General features: G+C 41.2%; 1 protein-coding gene across 4 annotated transcripts in view; it reads right to left on the bottom strand.

Moving 5' to 3' along the window:
- Nucleotides 1-851: 851 nt before the first annotated feature.
- The window catches only part of GRIN3A (glutamate ionotropic receptor NMDA type subunit 3A), a 66,893-nt gene continuing 46,722 nt past the window's right edge, over nucleotides 852-21,022 (bottom strand). The window contains exons 4-10 of one of the 4 annotated variants that reach the window (XR_003530978.1): nucleotides 18,637-18,782; nucleotides 17,369-17,484; nucleotides 15,626-15,777; nucleotides 6,329-6,493; nucleotides 5,486-5,559; nucleotides 4,988-5,070; nucleotides 2,216-2,300 (exon numbers count right to left, since the gene is read on the bottom strand). Coding sequence is in view for 1 of the 4 variants with exons in the window: in XM_027663810.1 (XP_027519611.1) it covers nucleotides 1,964-2,300; nucleotides 5,486-5,559; nucleotides 6,329-6,493; nucleotides 15,626-15,777; nucleotides 17,369-17,484; nucleotides 18,637-18,782 (990 nt within the window). In the remaining 3 variants the exon portion in view is untranslated. Of the gene's footprint in view, nucleotides 2,301-4,987; nucleotides 5,071-5,485; nucleotides 6,003-6,328; nucleotides 6,494-15,625; nucleotides 15,778-17,368; nucleotides 17,485-18,636; nucleotides 18,783-21,022 lie in introns of those variants that run through there. The other 3 variants (XM_027663810.1, XR_003530979.1, XR_003530980.1) reach the window with 3 other exon arrangements.

The raw sequence follows: 21,022 nt of genomic DNA, 5'->3' as shown, positions 1-21,022 counted from the left end.
GGTTTTAAATGAAGGCTCATTTTTTGCAGGATTGGGTGTTTAGGTTGGAACTTTGAAGCAAAACACATTTTTGTTTAAGATACTAACATTTTCAGTTAATTTTTTTTTTTTAATCCATTTCTGGGCTCATTCTGTGGAGATAAAGACATTAAAAACTTGATAAAAATACTTGGAAGATTATTCTGAAATCCTTTTCTCCTAGTGTTTAGGAGAAGAGAGCAGTGTTCATCTCTTCTAGGCAAGTGCTGTTGGAGGTTGTGAGGTACCAAATGCTACACAAATCAAAAGCTCTTCCTAATAAAGCTGTAAATCCAAAAGAGGGGAAGGGAAGGCAACAAAAGCAGCCTCGGTGGCTTGCCCATCTGGCTTTTCAAGAACAAGGAGAGCAGGGGTATCCCAGGTCTCTTAGATGTGCAAGGCTGTGGATCCCACTTTCCTTTCTTATGTTCTGATTTCTCTTTCCTGTGTTACTGACTATTAAAAGGAGTAGATGCACCTGCTGCCCAAAAGCAGAGGCTAAGAACTGAGCAGGGAATAAATACGAACTCTTGATGAGGCAAATTAGTCATTAGCTTTTAGTGGTCTGTGCAGAGCTTTTCATTTGCAAGGGGTTTTTCAAAAGTTAGAGGTGCAAAAAGGTAAAATACAGTTTTAGATCTGCCTGTGGCATTTAAACTGTACCTGACAAGAACATCACCCCGGGCAACATTCATGCAGGTGTTTGGAGATAAAGGGAGGTAAAAGGTATCTCAGAGACCAGAGTTAATTCAGACATTCTTTTTCTCTGTAATATAGGATGGGTTGGGAAGCTGTGTTTAAGAATTGATAGAAAACCTACTCAAAAGACAGAATCAGCTGGGTTGATGAAATATTTATTCAGATGTTCAACAGCTTACCCTTCCTTCCCCTCTACCCATCATCCAGGTAGGCGAGGGCTGTGCCCGTTACATTGCCTTCGAAACCACAACTCTCATTCTCCTTCATCTGTAGGGAGGCTTTTGTGCCTCCCTTTCACTTTGATGAAATGAATAATGGACAAGATCCCCTTTATGTCACCTCGTCTGTGAGGAAGAACCCTACTGTCAGCTGAAGATAGTGAATATTAAGGGAGTAGTTTCACAATGGCAAAACACTTCACATTTTGAGGTAAACACTGATTTACAGTACTGCCACCCCTCTCTTCCCCATATCCTTGCTGTGTGCCACTGTGAATCCATCCCTTCCCACCTGCTGGTGCAGCTGTTTGCATGGCTGCTCCTTGGGTGCAGTGGAAGCCAAGCCTGGGCTCGGAAGCAGACGGAGGTGGTGGTTTGGTTTTTGCCAAGTTATTTTTTAAGCTGGGTGAGTTCCTTCACCACAGTCTCAGAGCAGCCACATCTGCTTTTGTTCTGACAGAGCTGAGGGAGTGGTGTGTACTGGGTTTGCCACCAAGAGTTTTGTCTTGAGATTCTGTGCCAGGAGGGGAGGGACTGCCAACACAGAACTAGCACCTGGCATAATGAGGCATCCGTGAGGAGCCTTCGTATGAACACAGACTAAACCCACAGATAACACAACAAAAATGTACCAACAAGGGGCATGCTTCCAATGAGCAGTTTACATTTTCTCCCTTTTTTTTTTCTTTTGTCTTTTTGTGAATTAATGCACAGAAAGGGCTGAAAAGGTGGGAACCTCACTGTACTGTCAAGTGGAGGAATGAGGAACGCTTGCTGTTTGGATGCTCCTTTTTTCTCCAGTCCCTTGGGAATGGCTGGTGTTTTCCAGGAGAATGAGAAACTTGCTGTGAAAGGAGGACTCAGGAGGGTGGCAGTGGCTGTGGGCTGCTGCAATCCTGCTCCCATGAAGAGCACGTTGCCTGCTTTATTTTTGCACCCCTTTCTGGCATTACAAAAGTGTGTTACAAATTTCACAGAGGAATAGGGGAGAAGAGGAAGAAAAGGTGGAAGGGCCCAGGTGTCCTGGCCTAGGGCTCTGCAGTCCTGTTTGTCCTCTGATATTCCTCCAGCTCTGATTTCCTGTCCATGGCGAGCTGCAGCTCCTGCTTGATGATTTCAATCTGCTTCTCCAGCTCAGTGAGCTCCTGCATCACTGAGGTTCTTGCAGTGTTGAGGGACTCTGCTTTCCCATTGGTGGTTAAGGAAGCCGGGGCCTCCCTCCTCACCTGTGGCAGGGGGATGTCCTGGTGCTGACGGATTGTCACCTCGTTCTGCCCTTGGTCCGTACAGACGTATTTTTTCCGGTGGCAGTTGCGCAGATTGGCGGTGTTCCACACGGTGTGCTGGCTGTTCCCTATGTGGGACCTGAACAGAGAGATGGGGGTTAATGCCACATCAGAGTCAGGTCTTGTGTGTGTGCAGCCCTCCCCTGTGAGCCATCCTACTGCAAAAATATGAGGCTGCTGTTACGTATTACATGGAAATATTATCCCTTTATCCCTGGAATTGACTTTTCTTGTGAAGCACAAATCATGAGAGTAAATGACCAAATTTTTGTGATTAAACTACAGTAGAGACTAGAACAGAACCCTAAATATTCCCCAGAATTGTTTGTTAGTTATGAAATTATAGTCCTCTCAGCTCCAGCTCAGGAAAATGCAAGTCCTTCAAAGCTTTGTGAAAGATTTTGTGGTTGCAATGCTCAAGTTTACAATGTTAGTCCTTTGCATGTTAGTGCTCTGTGCTGGCTTGGGCATTTGTTTGCATGGAGGAAGAAAGAGACTGCCTTGAGTTGATGTGGAGAGGTGAAGGAGAAAGGGTGCCCTTTGGATTTGAAGTCTTGGAGAGCTACTTGCATTTCTAAGGATGGACACAATGACGTGGTGTACCCAAACCTTGCAGGTACATTCATGAACTTCCTGACAGAACAAGAGACTTTGGCGTTGTCATGTTGGGGGAGAAATTTCAGTTTGGGAACTTTTGCAAGTGTCTTGATTTTTTTATCTGCAGAAATATTTCTGTAATATGATTCCAGAGAATTTTTTCCCTTTTATTTTGGGGGAACTTTGCCACCCTCCAAAATCAGTGCATTTCCCAGGGTTCCTTCCTAAACAAAGGAGCACCCTGTAGCCTCCACTCTCCAACTGGAATATATGTAAACACAGAGTTTGCTGTTGTGGGAGAGGAACCTTAGCTTTCCTACCTGCTTTACCTTTGGGATAGATCTGTGTGCATTCATTTTATAACTGAGATTCAAACTCTGAAGTCTAAAAGTGCTCCGTCATCGGAGTCTTCTGTGGGTATCTTGGGACAAAACACCTATTAGAGTGAGTTACCAATCAGTAGGTTAAGGAAGGAGGTTAACGTTTCAGGACTGGGGCTGCTGAAAACAGCTGGTTTCAGGAGGAGTCTGGAGCTGGGAATAACTACTTTTCTCACTTGCCTCCAGAAAAGGAAGTTGGAAATGTTTTCAAAGAGATGGAATGGTAGAGAAGAAGGAGGGGAGATTTCAGGCAGGAGCAGCAGCCCCATCCTGGGTCATGGCTCCAGAAGACTCAAGTCTTGTGCTAAACTTGGATGTGTGTTTTGTGGTGCAAATTAATCGCCCAAAGAGATGAAACAAACAAGTACCTCTTAAGCAAGTTTCAGACAGGGAACAGGATTAGCCTGGCAAGTAGAAACTGGCAAAGTACCTTCAAGGCGAAGAGCAGAATTGCATTCCCACGCAGGCAGTGGTCTAGACAAGACCACCAGTGACAAGCGGCTGAGGTGCCCAAAACAGCCTCCGGCTGTGCAGCTTTGCAGAGCCCAAGATCCCAGGGGTCCTGGGCTCCAACTTGCTTTGGAGAAGTACCACCTGTCTCAGAGAAGCTGCAGCCCTTTGTTTTGTAAGTACTTCTCAAGAGTCTTACCATTAATCCATGGTGTCTGAACGTTTTTCTCTAGTCTTTTAATCAAAACAGCTTTTTGATAAGGTGTTAGTAACCAACATAGCTTCTGCTAGTGGTGGTGCTTTTGTCTGGGAGTCTTGGCAGGTGATTTTAACAAAGGCCAGAGTCCACAGCTAATACTCAAGTTTCACCAAGTAAATAAAACCATTTACAATTTGGCCACTGATGCTGAGCAGGTCCTCTAGTTTTTGAAAACTTAGACCTAAAAAAACCCAGTGGATTTTCTTCTGTGAGGATAACAGCAGTAGCATAATGCAAATTCTTTCTACTTCATTTCTACATCTTGGTGCTTTTAATAGCTACCCAGTCTCCACCAGGAATAAAAAGAAAGTGTGATAATGTAATTGATGTGAGACCTCTGGGTTGAGCCTTGCCACATCAGTGTTCATGACAAGCTGGACATCACGTTACTGTGTGTGTTGAGTTAAATTCACCATAATTCTGTGCAACCAGCAGCTCAGACCATGAGAAGAGCCAAGGGGGTGTGTGTGTATGTGTGTTTGTGCATGCATACACATGGGCTGAATGTTGTATGGATAGAAGTTTTTGGACAGCAGCACATCTTCACTCTCCATGTTGAAACAATATTTGCATAGATCTTTTTCCTAAGCCATTCTCTGTGGGGCTTATGGGCTATCTCCTTGTGTTAGAAACTTTCTGTGCTGCTCAACACCTGGCAGATAATTCAGTTGGTGCTTTTTGAGCCCTGTCTATAAACAGAGGAAATGAACTGCATGCATATATATATATATGCATATACCTGTGCATATAAAGGCAGTCTAGGGGCTTATAGATGCTTACTTATTTTTGCTGCCATTAGTGCAGGAATGACAAATAAGCACAACATGTGTTTACATCTGTGGGTTTCAATCATGCCTAACATCCATCAAGAGCCTGGAAGACTTCTAATAGTCTGTGGTTGAACTTATCTGTAGAAAAGCAACACTGCTGCCTGTGTCCTTAAAAAGTGCACTAATAGTTCTGAGTTACTGAGCAAATGCATAGTTTTAATACAATGCCTTATGTTCCCTGTAGCTGTAGACAAGATTATCTTCTCTTCAGAAGACATAGGCTATAAAAACAAGGCAAGTTGTTACCTACTTTTTTTTCCAACAAGAGTTGTTCGATGCAAAGGTTTCTGAAAGGATTCCATTTTCTACTTCTCAGCTTTCTTATTTCTCATTCTAAAAAATAAGAAAGCTGAAAGAGTTTCTAACATGCTAGTGCCTGATCCCTCATTCGCTGTGAAGCTCTCACAGGGCTCTAGTTATTTGCCAGTGCTTCAGTATGTGAGTAATTAATTACCTAAACAGAAGGACAATGGGCTTAGACTGCAAAGACTGTCTTTAGAATGGGAGTGCTTTTATTAGCTGTATGCACAGTCATGAAAACCCCCAAAATTTCTGGGTTTATTACTCTTTATTGGAAAAAATGAATTTATTTCTGCCTCCCTCCCTTGTCACTTCTATCTTATTTCCTTTTTTTGGATTCTATTATCTTTGGGGTGCATTAGATCCATAACTAGATATCCAGACATGATATATATAAGTTCAATTTAATTTTTATAGTTTGTGCTTTAAGCCATGGAAAACTTCCCACCTCTTTTCGACTCTTTTTTTCTTAGGCTGACGTTTTTCCTCAATAAATGAACTGTTCAGAGCACGATGTAATCTCTAGAGGGAAGAGAGAAAATTAAATTAGTAAAAGCAAGATTAAGAATAGCTCCACAAATAGGTAGACAATTTGGGCATTTGTGATGGACTTAAACATAAATTATTTTCCAAGTGAAGGATACAAGCTTTGTCTGTCCTGTTTTCCTGTAGTTTCCCAAGGAAGGGCAATCTGAAAGGTTGATGAATAGTTTGCAAACAATCCTTGGCGTAAAAATTCCTCATTAAAAAAAAAAAAAAGTGTGTTGGCAAACTTCATTATGTTCTAAAAGATTCCTTCCACTGTGCAGCTTCAAAGCAACAGAAGCTCATCCCTTTTGCGCCTTTTGCTGCAAAGTAACTTCTTTCTTTAGATCAAATTCTATAGCAATTTTGTCCCATTAGTTTCTCTAGAATCATGAAGGAGGTTACCCAGCACTTCCTGCATGGATAGAAAGTTTGGGAACCTGTAACAGTGAGATAAAATGTTCTGGTTAGCCAGTTCAGGATAACAACACTGTTGCTTCTGTCATTCAAAAGGGCTCTGAGGTTACAAGCGCAAATGGAAAAGTGCCTCTGTAAGCTTTGCAACAGTGAATATTTGAACTGTTTTCTCTGTGCTTCCTATTCCATCAGTAGGTAAGCCTTTTCAAGATCTAGAAGCTGCTGCCGCACTTCAAATGTCAATCATCAGTGCTCTTACAACCTTTTATACCTTGTTCTTGTGCAGGCTTTCTTAATTAGCCACAGGATTACAGGACCTTCTTTCACAGAGTCACTTCTGAATACATACCTGACTTGTATGGAGCCAGTACTTCATCTTGGATTTCTTCTTGATTCGTGGCAGGACCAGTCTGTACACGATGTGTTCCCCAATGGTGGTGAGAATGGACAAACCAAACCCAATGCACAACATCACAAAGAGCCCTGAAAAATGCTTGATGCCCATTTGCAGTGTCTGTGAATAAAATCAAAAGGGGAGGTTAATGCAATAGGCTGTCAGTGTACTGTCACAGATGCTTTGTTTTCTCATGTGGAAATGTGGTCTAACTGAATACACAGTGATGTAATAAAACAGAATAGTCTGGACACAGTCCACAACAAAGCCTTTCTGTGCTGCAGAGAGTTCATTGTTCAGTCAGAGCAAAGGACCTATTATAGGAAGAGAATCAGCCAAAGACCAGGGAATTTGTGCTATTTCCCTAAAGAAATGATGTGTTCAACACATACAAGAATCCAGTATTTGTGGTGTCATTGCATTTGTAAAAGTAAATAGTGCTTGACAGAATACAGTCAATGAACTGTAGAGCAAGTCCTTCATCAGCAGAGAGCCAAGACCAACTGTTCACTGTCCGTGTTTTCTGGGAATTGATCATTAACTTCCTCTTTTTGTGCTTTACCCTTGAGGGAGGTTCATGAAACAAATGGCACAAACATGGCACTTCACTCCCTACATTAACAGGACTGTAGTCATGTTTGTTGGGAACCCCAACTGCAGCTATGAAAAACGGGAACACTCCTACCCTTTTCTGCTGATCTACCTTTTTCATATAGGGTAGGAAGCCTTTAATTAACTTGAGTGTCTTATTGACATCATTCATGTTTGACCACCAAGAAACCCTGTACAGCAGCAATCTGTACCACAAACACCTGCACTGCAATGGGTGGGTCAGGTTTGTGTGTTACATATAATCTTAGTACGTTTATGCTCATGCATCTGTAACTAAGCTGTGAGTTTATCAATAACTAAAATCTCTTGCTAATAATTACTGCCCACACACCACTATGGAAATATTTCCAAGAATACAAATTCTACTTGCGTCTTCCTCTTATACAGTGTTATTCCCTAAACAATAAGAAAAAAGAAAGAGAAAACTGCCTGGGTAGAGCTGTGTGTCAGAAGATGACACTTGCAATGCTATTACTCTGGACAACTGACATGTTGTATTCCTTTTGTTCACTTGGTAGGTAGTGGGCACTGTGCTTTATTATGACTATCTGTGTAATCCAGAAAGAGAAACCGGATTTATCATAGAATCTCTGTCAAGTCTGACTATGAGGAGGTAATGGTTTAAACCACTCCAAAATTGAAGCGTTTGACTGGAAGTCTGTGTCACCTGTTTCCTTAAACTGGCAGCGAAGCTCAGCTTTTAGCCCAGGTAGCATAAAATCAAAATGATCCCATGTCTGAGCTTTCTCTCAAAGGTCTCAGAGCTGAGACCTCAGTATAGCCCCAAAGGCAGGGGAGATCTGCTAGTGTTTGGTTGCTGTATGGTATGGAGCACTTATATTGTTCTGAGAATAGGAACTCACTTTAATGTATTATCATAAAACTCCAGCCATTCAAAATAATAATAAAAATCCCTACTGCTCTGGGGATTCCTGCATTCTGAGATGTCTCCTCCAGCCTCAGGTTAGTGTTTGATCCCACTCCAGGACTGCTGCAGAGAGAAAACTTGGCCAGCTCCTTACATGAAAAATAATTCCCTTGTCTTCAACAAAGCCTCTCTAATTTATGCTGATGAGGGTCTGGATCTCTGTCCTGTCAGCTCCTCAGAATTGTTTTCTACCTTCCCTGGAAACAGGTGAAAGAAATTCCAGCACTGCTATCTCAGGTGCATTTTTCACTTGTAATGGATAGCTTTTGAAATTGTCCCAAGCAAGACATCTTTTCCTAGGAAAGGAAATGCCAAAACAAAGCATCAATAATATTTCATCTAGCAATAAAAAAGATAATGCATTGGAAGAGCTGCCTGACAAAGATTGCATAGTAGAGGGAAATTTTTGAGACTAAATTAAGTGGGAAAACAGGTAGGGGAGAAATAATTAGCACAGCATGTTTTATGGTGTATGAAGTGATTATTTATAGCAATATCAGCACATTTACATTCTACTGTAAAATGGCTGGTTATCAGCTGTTTATAATTACTGTAGACACACATGTTAAATCATAAAGGAAGCCATCTAATAGAGGCACCTCTAATTGTTACTGCCTCAAGCAGATTTGAGCAGCAAGACCTATTACTTATTTAGTAGTTTATGTATGTATTTTTAGGTTCATATATAGAATATATGGGGAAAGAACAGAAATAAACTAGATTCTCTGCATCACTGTTTTCCTCTCTGCTGAAGTTGAAGGGGCCAGGGGAATGGGTGTGTGTGTGTTGGGGGTATGTACTGGCAACAGAAAACAAACTGATGAATTTCTCTACTGCAATATCTTACTTTATTTTCTTTTTTAAGGAATGAAAGCCCATAATGTGGTGTGTTCTGTACTAAGCAAGGATCGAAATACATCCTTGCACCAACTTTCTAATGATAAATTCATGGGGTAGCTCCCTGTGTTTTAGGACAAAGAACTCAATTGCACCCATATGGTAGTTCTGGAGCAATAAGCAACCCTAGTCAATCCTGTGATGATTACAGCTAATGGGTGCTAAGCACTGCAGTGGCAACAGACTGTAAGTTGATTCCCACTTGCAAATTGGGAAATTGGCAGTTTCAGGAAAGCAGCAAATACAAGAGCAGAACTGGAGGTATCTTCTTTTTTTTATATATCCCCGGAGAGACTTTTCCAATTTATCAACCCGTATCTGCGGTTGCTACCTAAACATTTCCTGCTGTCTCCATTGTAGTTTTATGCCTTTCTCTCTCTCTTTTTTTTTTTTTTTTTTAGCCCTGAAGAGAAGCAAGGGGATAGACAGAGAGAGATTCTGATATTTGTGCTTGCTTTGGGACAGGGAGCAGAGATGAAAAACACCACTCGGTGATTTCAGCATTTGTTTTCATGCGAAAAGCTCCTGTTTTACTCTCTATTACAAGAGACTATAAATGCTTTGCTATCACTGGTTGTACTGAATAAGCCAGCTCTGACTCATCAGAAGCTTGTAAAATTTTTGTGGATATTCTGAAGGTTGGCGGCACAACACAGATATAGGTGCTATATGCTCCTGAACCCAAACACTAAATAGTGGTATTGTGTGTGTGCTAGCTGTAATAATAAGTTATATTTTTTTTATTGTATTTCCCCAGTAAGGATTTTAAAAAGCTTTGCTGATATCAGGAAGGTAAATTTTGCAGCACCTGTGTGAAGAAGGAATTATCAGGGATAAACAGGTATGAAGGGCAGAATTTTAAACTCATTTACACATCTCAGTAGGTTTGCAATATCCTACCAATGCTAATGCTTCTGTTTAGTTAACTAACTGGTACTAAAACATGTCTCTCTCTCTCCCTATTGTGGCATTTCTTGTAGCTGTGGAGTATTTTTTTACTTAATTTTTATTCTTATGGCTTTCTGTGCTCTCAATGAAGTGGCAGTATTGAAATAATACATATTTAATCTCTTTAGGGAGATTATCCTTAGCAAAGACTAGTGACCATGATTTTAGGGTTTCAAGTGCCAAATTTCATGATTTACTGTAAATCATTGTCTCGCATTAGCAAGACAAGCTCCTTTCCCCTCTTGTTGTGAAGACTTTTGTACAGAACTGGAAAACTACTCCATTTTGTAATAAATGTGTTTCTTTCAATTCATCCATTTTCCAAGCCCTGTTAGTATCTCCTCAGATAATAAATTTTTTTTTGTTGTGTTTTCGTTTGGTTTTTGCTTGTTTGTTTTCAGTTTCAACAGATTAATCTAAATATGCTCTCTTCCCCAGACAGCCTATGTGCAGGCTGAAGAAATTTTCTTGGCTTCACGATTTTTTCCTGTTATTTGTGTTTGTTTTTCACACTCTGGTAACAAGGTACTGTGAAAGGTGACTGATGGGCAGCTGCTGTTTATGAGCACAGGGCAGTTTTTTCCTGGAAGTGCCTGCACCTGCAGAGCACCAGGGACAAACTTAAACCAGAGCTTCAAGGTAAGGGCTAGAAAAGTCGCTGTGGAGTTGTCAGGTGATAGGTGTTAACAAAAAGAAGGAAACACATGGTTGAACTTAAAGGGGACAAGGCAAAATACAGATCAGAAAGGCAAATTTGCTGGGTGACAACTGGATAAAATCGTGGCAGGATGAACGAGGCACTGTCTGGTTGTGCCTCTCATGTGATCTTGAGGTCAAAGATCACTGATTCAGGCAGAAGCTATGGTGAGTTTAAGCAAGTTCCTTCAAAGACTTCAGAGAAGAGCCATCGATGGATCCCACCATTAATGAGAGATGAAAAGAGGATTAGTCACCAACCCTGGAGGGAGTTAAAAGACAGAAACGAGACAACAAGGGACATGGTTTAGTGGTGAGTTTGGCAGTGCTAGGTTGGACTGCATGATCTTAGAGATCATTGCCAACCTAAATGAAAAACACTGTGTACACAGTTAGCTTTTCCCAAAGTAGGGACGTCTTTAACTAGACCAGGTTCCTCAGAGCCTCATCCAACCTGGCCTTGAACACTTCCAGGGATGGGGCATTCACTACCTCTCTGGGCAACCTGTGCCACTGTTTTTCCACTCACACTGTAAAAACCTTCCTGCAGCTTCTCCTGAGCTTGGGTGGAGTTAATGGGATGGAGGGAAAAGTCCCAGGAGCCTGGCTCCTTCTGAAGAGGCATTAGTTAGAATAACAGTAGGGTAGAGGGAGGGCTAAGTGTACTGTATGAAAAGTGAAAAACAATTACTTGATCATGTCCAGAGGTAACATGTGCAAATACAACTTTGCCAATCCCTCTTCCCTCCTGGACCATGCTCTGCCCTAAGTGGGGACCTACCAATTTTACTACAAAGGAATTCCTTTGAAACTGAAGTATGACAATTTAAAATCAAGAGTACTCAAGCAATACTGTTAGTGACTAGCACTCAACATGAACAACCACTGCTATCCACAATTACCTGTGATGGAGAGGGTAAGATGGAATCACTGCAGCAATTCATTCCAAGTCTGAGTTAGCTGCATTCCCCAGGAATGATCCAATGGGTGCCTTGGGTAAGTGGTTTTGCTGAAGAGGTTCATATAAAACATCAGAGTCAAGCACTTCTGACCTCTGTACTTTCCAACTCATCTTTATTGGCTTCTCAGCTTGAGGTATCATCTCAGATCTTCCAGCCCCAGGCTGAATCATACCTTTTCACAACAACTTTGTTTTGAAGTGCAATTTATGATGAGCAAGGTGCTCGTTCAGTGCCAGAGAGAGAGAGATGGAAAGAGCTGGCAGTGAGTTCTGCCACAGGAAATACGATTTCCCAGTGTAAGGTTAGTAAAAAAATTATGAGTAAGAAAATTAATCTCAAAATAAAGAAAAGAAAAATTAACCTCTGTGGGCAGGAGTGGCAGGCGGATAAGAATCAGGTACAGTGTAAAGAGGTAATGACAAAAATGGACAATGGATATTCCCCCCATTTAAAGGCTATACTGCTCAGTATTTCACCTACATATATTCCCTTTTTTGGGTCATTACTCTTGGTCAACAGGTGCAGTGTGTCACAGACCAAATTTATCAAAGAGACATAGAAAAATACTGAGCCTTACTCTAACTGTCAAAAGGCAATTGGTGGGTCTTACTTTGGTATATAACCCATGTGAATGACTACCCACTGAGAAGCTGAGACTTTTTCAAAAATTAATTATCTGGTTCTGTGTTGAACATTGTCTACACTTCAGTGAATCTGTTAAATGCTACTGTGACTGACAGCAGGGAGTTAAATAAGAGAGATTTCTGGACTGTACAGGAGTAAATGATACAAACCAACACAAAGATAGGTCCCAGAATAATTCCCATGCTTCTTGGTGTAACAGTGGGGAAGATAAGCTTTAGAGTGTCCGCTGCTTGGCTGTTCAGTAAATCTGCCCCAGCTATGAAATAGCACATCCTAAAATCTGCAAGTTCTTGGCCAGGAGAGAGTGGACGAAAAGGAAGGGATGCACATGGGAGTTGTGTCAGAAGCAGGATAATTCAGGCAAATGAAGATCTGGACTTAGCAGAGCTTACCTCACAAAGGCACAGACTTAAAAGTGGTGTTATGTTTCTGCTCACTCTTTCTGATTGCGAAAGGACCTTTCGGTATGTGAGGAATTGTTCAAAGTTTTTGAGTGACTTTTTAAATTCACAGAATACTAGAATAGTTTGGTTTTGAAGAGACCTTAAAGACCTTATAGTTCCAAATCCCCTGCCATAGGCAGGGGTGCTACCCACCAGAACAGGTTGTTCAAAACCCCGTCCAATCTGGCCTTAGACATTTCCAGGGATGGGGCATCCACAGCTTCTCTGGGCAACCTGTGCCAGGGTGTCACCACCTAAAAAAGTTATTATATCTCATCTAAATCTACCTCTTTCACCTTAAGGCCATTTGCCCTTGTTTTATCACTTCCATGCCCTGTGCTTGGGGTTGCCCCAACCCAGGTGCAGAAACTTACGCTTGGCCTTGCTGTACTTCAGGAACTGAGCCCTTCAATTCAGTCACCTGAACCAGCCTATTGGAACTTATTTTCTGAACCAAATCTCAGTTTTACATGTTGGGTTAGTGCAATTGTACATCAAATGAGGACTATGGTCTGATAACCAGTCCTGGAGCAGCCACACCTGCCCTTCTTTCTGGCCATCACATGGAAGTTACACTTGAAAAACTGAATTACTTTAAAGCATAACATGTCTTCCAGCTGTGACCCCTTGCCTAAAGCCTCTCCTTAAATCCTGTCCTTAAAACCTACTCAACACTGAGAGAAAAAGAATGCCATGGGACTTTTCACGGGACAAAATCTGAATTTTCAGCCTGGAGCAGCTTTTTTCCCACTTCCTCTCCCTTTGTTGGTGGGCCTTGAGGAACCCTTGAGTACTTAAACCATGTCACGGTTTTTCCAGGCCATGAACATGGGGTAGTTTAAGGCTGACCTAGAAAACAGCGACACCCAGTATTACATTACTGAACATTAAGGGGTTTGTGATAAAGTAAGAAAGTGAAAGAACTGGGTTTGCCTCAGAGATCATGTACTAACCATACCCGTGCAGGAAAATGGTATGGTCTTCCCTTCTATTTTTAAATTGCAAAGGTCTTTCAGAAGAGTAGCTGCAGAAATGACATACCACCTATTAGATATTTTTTTCTCCAGTTTGAATGCAAGGTTTATTCTCTTGTTGCTCGTGTTTGCTTTTCTCCACAGAAACACAAATTCAATTGGTTTTATAATGTGACTTCTTCAGTTGGCCCAGCCAGGGCTGATTTTCTGTAATATTTGCTATGGCAGGAAAAAAGTTTCTGTTTCTGGACACAGCCATGAGAACTCAAGGCTAAGAGCAGTAGTCTTCAAATTGTTTTTGATCACACACCTCTGTTGGTAACTTTTTAAGCATGGACCCCCCCATATTTATACCTATTTATGATTTATATATATATATAAATATATATATATATATATATATATATATATATATATTTCTAATATTTTATTCCTGTAGCCCAGGGAATCATCTCATGCCCTCCACCAGGGGCTGTATCCAACCAACTCTACAGACCACTAGCTTGAAGGAGTAAAACATATATTCTGGGAGAAAAACAGTACCAATTAAAACTGTATTTTTAAATAGAACTGATTCTATATCTTAGCTATTTCCATAGGAATACAGAGCATACAGCCCTCGATACGTCTTCTGGGGTAAGACTCTCATGATCAGAGGAAACTCCTTATGTCTCATCTCTAGGGAATTGCTAGGGAGGTAAGTTTTCTCTGCTGTAAGAGTTTTGAGTTTCAAGACAGTTGAGGTAATTAATACCATCTGGTAATTTTCCTGAGATTTAATGCAAAAGATCATGTTAAAATTTAGAGTAACAAGAGGTCATTGAATGAAGTGCTTGTCATGAACAGATATATCAGCTATTAGAAAAAGATAATTCCCTTGTTAGATAATAATATAATCTTCAGAATAAGCTACATCGGAAATAGCAATGAATTTGTTTAAATGTGCTTTCTTGTCTTGAATTAATCACAAAAAAAGGAAAGAAGAAATTGAATAAATTGAATAAAAATAAATTGAATTTTCTTCTATGAATGTCTGCTGTAATATAATTTGTTTTGTATTGACACAATTGTAATGAAAAAGTAAAAAATGTAATATGACATGCAGAAATACCCCAACAATCTATGTATTAAAAACACCAAATACAGATTTCCATTGTCATATCTCTAAAAAATGCTGGCTTTCAAGTGATTAGTCAGCAGCCAGAGGTTTGCAGACAAGATGCTCAGGTGACCATTGAAAAGTCAGTGTCAGAGCCCCAGGAAACTGGGATTCTCTTTTATGGGAGAATGGCCACACCACCACCTCCTCAGAGAACACACAGCGTTTTTTGGCATTTGGCTGAAGGTTCTGAGAAGGAGAGAGCAGAGCTTTCACTATGTTTTTTGTACTAGTGAGAATACATAACCTACCTCTTTTGGCAGACCTTGAGCTAAAGGTCTATGCTTTAAGCTTCAGACATCGCTGGAGCTTTTGATTCTTCAGTACTTCATCTTTTTTTAGTTGATAGTTCAGGAACTTAACAAAAAACTGCTATTCTGATAAGAGTCTTCTTTTTCTCATAAATAATGGCCTATATCTTCAGCTGCCATGAGCTGACACAACTCCTCTGATTTGAAATCAGGACATAAATAGAGATTTACTTTCATCTCCTCTAGATCTAGATAGAATTGAGACCTACTTCCCCTCTGTGCTTAGCATGGTATCTTAGCAGATCATTTCTAGGCTGAAATCCTCTCTTTAGTACAAGTAGCTGCCATGTTAGGAGGTGGTCAGGGTGTACTAGAAATTTGGGATGTACTGAATTCCCTGTCTCTCTGTGAATGGTGATACACACACACCTGAGTGGAATCAGATAGGTTTGCTATGCAGTGGGCCACATTGTGTTTTTTAATGCCCCTGTTGGTCTCCAGAAGAGCTCTCTGACACATACTCTGCACACCCAACTTAGCAGCACAGTCTCACTGATGTTTTCTCATGCTCTGATCTTACTTCTGCTGGGATTAGCAGCTCTTTTGAAGTCTCACACTTCCCTTCAGCTGCCACCCATCTCTGTCACGTGGGCATGTCCACTGCACATTATGAATAAGGGGAAATAGTTGCCAACTTGAACAAATCCTCACTCAGGTGACCCAAGTTCATCGTTTACCTCCGTGACAGCAAAGCTTCTTTTCCCACATGGAACAACCTTGTACCACTTGTCATGCAGAACATCCATGAAACCATTGGACTTGTACTGGCTGATCAGTTCAGAGATGTTTGAGGTGAGCGGAGAGTTTGGGGGAAGGCCAATGCCATATCCTAGAAGGAAAAACAGTACAGTCATCTCTCTCTTTCTTGTTTGCTTTTTGGTAAGTGATGTTGATTTCAGTATGAAAGATCAAGCTGGCATTCTGTTTCAGCCAGCCAGTTTAAACCTGGATACTGGCTTACTGTGGACTGAGAATGCTGATACAAGGCCTTTTGCTGTGCAAAAATAAGGTCACTCAATACAAGCAGGATATACAAATTCAAAATCATTAAGGCCACAAAAGTAATATGGAAATCTGGAGGTTCAAAAATTTAAAATGGAGGTACAGTTGGAAAAATAGATCTATCTTGTCTCTAAGAACACAGATTTTTGCATGCTTTTGCCATGGGTTCTTTTTTTTTTGTCTTGTTTTAGAAATGCTAAAGGGCCGTAATGTCACATAAACCACTCTGTGATGCTTTTATATTGTCAGAGCAGTGGATGTGACTGTGGTGTCAGATGTGACATTTTCTTCCTACGCATTTTCTGATGAGGAGCCATATGCATGTAAATGTATATGTGAGCAGTCTGCATTGTTATCACACAGCAATTTAAAGACTGGGAGCTATGCTTTCAGTTCATGCCCTTCTGCTCTGGCAGTGACAGGGTCCTTCAGATACTAATAAACACAGTTTTTAGCCACTGTGTTGTCTTTCACCATGTTGAAGTAGTGGTAAAGGACTCCATGTAAGTGAAAATGGATTCAGTAACTCTGAATATGGTATTTCTATTTGCAGAATCTGGTGTTCAACTTTAGAAATTCTGAACAAATACAATTTATGCCTAGAAGACATGCAGTTGCATGCAGAGATGTGCTGCCAACTGCCTGGAGAGACTCCTTTCTAGTCCACTGTGGATTTTTGTTTTTCAGTTCAGAATTCAGAATTTCAGACTGTCTCATTAAAAAAACCCACAACAACACAGCAAGAAAGAAAACACCCCTGCAAGTACACAAGTGCTGAATTTGCCATGACAGTGGCTTGCTTTTCAATGAGAGATACACCGATATGTTTATCTACAATGCAATAAGCTCCCTTGATGCTGAGTTTTTTGAATTATGTCTGAATATATTAGCTAACATTGAAGGATTTCCTTCAGAGAAGGCATATCTAGAATGAATATCACATGTTCTGCATACTTCTTTTGTAATTGGATGATGTGAAGTCCAGTCATGCAAAATCATACAATTTGGGGGTTATTTGTGGTTTGTTTTTTTCTATATTGAAATCTGATTTACTTGATTCAAAGTTGTGGAAGCTTTTGGTTTCCTTCAGTAGAGATGACCTTTCTGAAAGGGAAGATTTATCAGGTTGCAGGTGCATGGTGAAACACACAGCTGCTCACATACAAATCCTTCCATGGGCAGGAACCCTTTCCACTAGACCAGGCTGCTCAAAACTCCATCCAACCTGGCTTTGAAACAAATGGTATAAGAGATCTAAAAGCTCAACAACCGTAAAAAAAGGACTGAAGTTTTCATTCTGCTTATGCACTGAGGATTTTACCATAATCCTCTCACAGTTTCTTTCACTGAGAATACCACATCACAAAACAGCAAATGCGACATGTGAGAAACAGAGCAGTATGTTATAAAACTATTACCTTCAATGGCAAAGGGTTTTCCCACAGTTAGAAGCTTGCAGTCAGCATCTATTGATACTTCATAATCTAGGAGTGCTTTATCCATGATGAAGGCATCGAGTTTCTCTGGATCATGCCTGTATTCAATGTTAAAAGTCAGAATCATCTCACAGTCTAAGACTCAGTGATGCTCACTGAATATTTATCTATGCAATTCTCTGCAAGATCCCTGTATGAAAACAGAGACCAGGGCAGTCTTTTGCACATCTGGACTTAAAATGAAAACTGATTTATATTTTGAAGAAGGGAATTGTGCATGAAATGCAAACTTTGTGCATTTAAAGCAGTACAGACAGTTTAGGACTTACTATCCCAAAAAATACTAATGCGAAAGATGGAAAACATTACAACCTGTTGCACTTCAACTCAGTTGAAAGGTAGCACAAAGCTTTTTTGGAAAAGATCAGAAATTGCTAAAATACTACTTCTGTCTTGATTTGTGTTGTTAAAGCTACAGGTATTACACCAAAAATGCAAAAGGATAACTTACTCCAAAGTATTCCTGCCCCTTTCTCCTTGAATATAAGGTAAATTATTTCCTTCACCTGATTCAGCTTTTCTCTATGTTCAGTCTCCATGAACACGGAGGATTGAATTTTACTAATATAATCACTTCTGAACAGCATGCTTGCATAAAATTATGATACAGAAGAGCAGTTGCAGTGCCTATTCTCATCTGATCCAAGGACTCCTTGATTCCTGTCCCCTTAAAAATCTGGGTGTTCTCCCAATGTGATTACTTCATTGATTTTAATGGATTGATTCCAGTGTAACTCAAAGAACTGCCATATATCTTAATTATCATTAGGATAGGTCTGGGAAACAACTTCTGATGGAAAATTCTCAGGCTATCTATTAGGCAACTTCTATAAATAAGACAAATCAATTATTTCAGGCTTATTATCGGCTATTCCGTTTCCTGGATAAGTTGTGTGACCCCAGACTGTCAAGCACAAATGTCTCATGATTCCCTAAACAAAGAAGACTTGGTGTTTATTAGTTTTTAGCACCCTAATGCTTCTTTTATTAATCTTAATGACAAATTAAGATTCCTCTCTAAGAACCTTCTTTCCTCCCACCATGCTGAGGAACCTCATTGGCAGCTTTTGCTTAGGCTGTGGTGTTTTGTGGGATAAGTGACACAGCAAGCAGGAAACCCATCACCATCTCACTGCCGTGCCACCTCACTGGCCAAGAGACCAGATGTGCTGCTGCATGCAGAAGCTCACTTCAGGTAAGCCACTCCGTCCGTAGTGGCAGGGACGTTGTAGCGCCGCATGTACTCGTGCATCTCTGGGAAGCTCTGCCTCACATAATCCTCTGCGCTGCTCTCCCGCACAGTCCCGAACCGAAACCCTTGGGATGGGTGGTGGAGCTGAGGAGAGGAAGTCAGAAGAGATTAGCAGAGATACTTGCCTTCATCACATTTGGAGTCTTGGTCTTATACATGTTTGTCAGAAATTTTCAGCATTCACAGGCCTGCCTCTGGTCCTCTTTCCAAACACCAGAAAAACTTGAAAAAGACTCATCAGGTGACTAAACTCTTGGGATCTTCTTCAAATGTTAAAAACATCTCCCATGACATGCCCTGAACACCCAAACCAACACTGGGATTATTGTCTTTAAAACTGGTGACGTTTCAGGAAGTGTTATGAGAAGCCTCTGGGTTGGATACGATCCACTTTCTGGGGCTCTGGGTAGGCAGCAAAAGACACACAGTCTGAATTTATTTCAGAAAAATGTCTTTTACTGACTCCTTAAGGAAGAAATTTTGCCTTCTGCAGAAGGGTAGTACCCTCAGTTCATTTCTAGAAGCCTATATACCTTATCACAGTTTTTGCTACCATTCTTCACAGACAAACTAAGGACTGAATGTTGTGTACACAAAAAAGTTGCCCCTGCCAGTGAGGAGGAGGAAGAATTCTCCTCTACACAGCCTAGCCTGGAGCAGGCTGTAAACATACAGACAGTTTTTGCAGTTTTGTGTCCAATCCTTTTCACAACTGGCTCCACCCTTTGTATTTAAGGCCCAAATAGTCTAGTTCAGGTTTCACAGACCTATCTTTCTGAAGTGCCCTGTTTGTCTTTGGAGAGTTCAGGGACTCCTGGGGAAATTTTCAAGCTGCAGTGGAAGTGTCAGGCAGTTCCCTCCACTATACCAATCACTTCCTTGAGCTGGCCAAGTGCTGCCAAGACACACTAATTGAAAAGCCTTCAGCAATGTACCAGCCTCTAAAAGGTCAAACTTTCAGAGCACAGGAAGCCAAATAAGGCTAAGGAAAGGCTGAAATAGTCATGCTCTATTTGCTTCCCAGGAAGCTTGTGGTCTTCTGTCCTAGTTAGAACAGCTGGGACCAGTTCATCACTGGATGGGTGTAACCCAAAACTGTGTATTCTATAGCCTTCCATGCCATTTCCCAGAAACTGTTGTCAATTAACCATTTACACTATCTGCACATAAAGCCTGACTCCTCAGGCTATAAACTAGGTGCTAAGAGGCCTGCAAGATAGGAGTTGCTCTTGTCCTCACACCCATTAAGGAACCCCCCACCCTGAGGGAGGTACTGAGCATTCCTCCCTGAACTGGAGGATATATAATCTTGGAGTCTTGGGACCTTTTTAACCACTCATGGGATCCAGAACCAGACTGCAGATCACTGCTCTCAACCAGACTGCAGACCACCACTCTCGACTGGACTGCAACCACCACTTTTCAACCAGACTGCAACCATCACTCTTGACCGGACTGCAATCACCACTCTTGACCAGACTGGAACAGCACTCTCACCAACAGGTTTTCCCCTCTCCTTTTCCTTTGGACTCAGGGGGCCCAAAGAACACCACTCTGTTCATGCCCCAGGGTGCTGGGTTATACATTTGGGTTTTGTGGGTTAAAACCAATTGTTTGTCTGTATAATCGTACTTATTGTATTATTTTATTAAATTGTTATTCTGACTTATAATCTCTCTTTTGAGTTGAGTTTATTTTCCCTGCTGGTTTACCTTTAAACCAGCACATCTTCCCAGCAGCTTGCAAAGATGATCTCACCATGGCCATGCTTCGCTTTGCAAAGACCAAGCAAAGAGGTCTTTTCTGGCAGTCCACCTCATTTCTGTACTATCATCTTTGTAGAACAGAGTGTAGGGGAACACACAAAGCCATAAAAAGACCATACCCACTCTTCTGTTCAATGACCTCATGGATAAATGAGTGTTCCTAGCTTTATAAGGCCAACACAGGTAGGATGTAAACTCACAGTCACCTAGTTTAGTCTAAAAGGAACAGAGAAAGGTCTTTTGGATGGCATTTTGATGTCCTGGAAGCTATGGACATACCGTATTTCTCGTATTACCTGGAAAGTGGGCAGGTGGTCTCCACATTGTGCTCAGCTGATCTGGTCCTTATGCTGCAACCTGGGAATGAGATCTGCAGCTAAATGCAAGTCTGTGGGCATTTGAGTTGTTCCAGACTACATGACTATGGACAAGCGAGGAAGGGTGTGTTTTTATCCAGAGCTGGCCATAGGGATGCTGTGCCAGAAGGACTGTGGGTGCAGAGGTAAATGTTCTTGCTTGGGAGTGTGGGAGCAGCATTCAAGTGCCAGGAGACATAAA

This window comes from Corapipo altera, unplaced genomic scaffold, assembly GCF_003945725.1.
Source record: "Corapipo altera isolate COAL_440 unplaced genomic scaffold, ASM394572v1 61153, whole genome shotgun sequence".
Lineage (NCBI taxonomy): Eukaryota > Metazoa > Chordata > Aves > Passeriformes > Pipridae > Corapipo > Corapipo altera.
The sequence above is the reverse complement of the archived record's forward strand: the minus strand, read 5'-3'. Positions and strand labels throughout refer to the sequence as shown.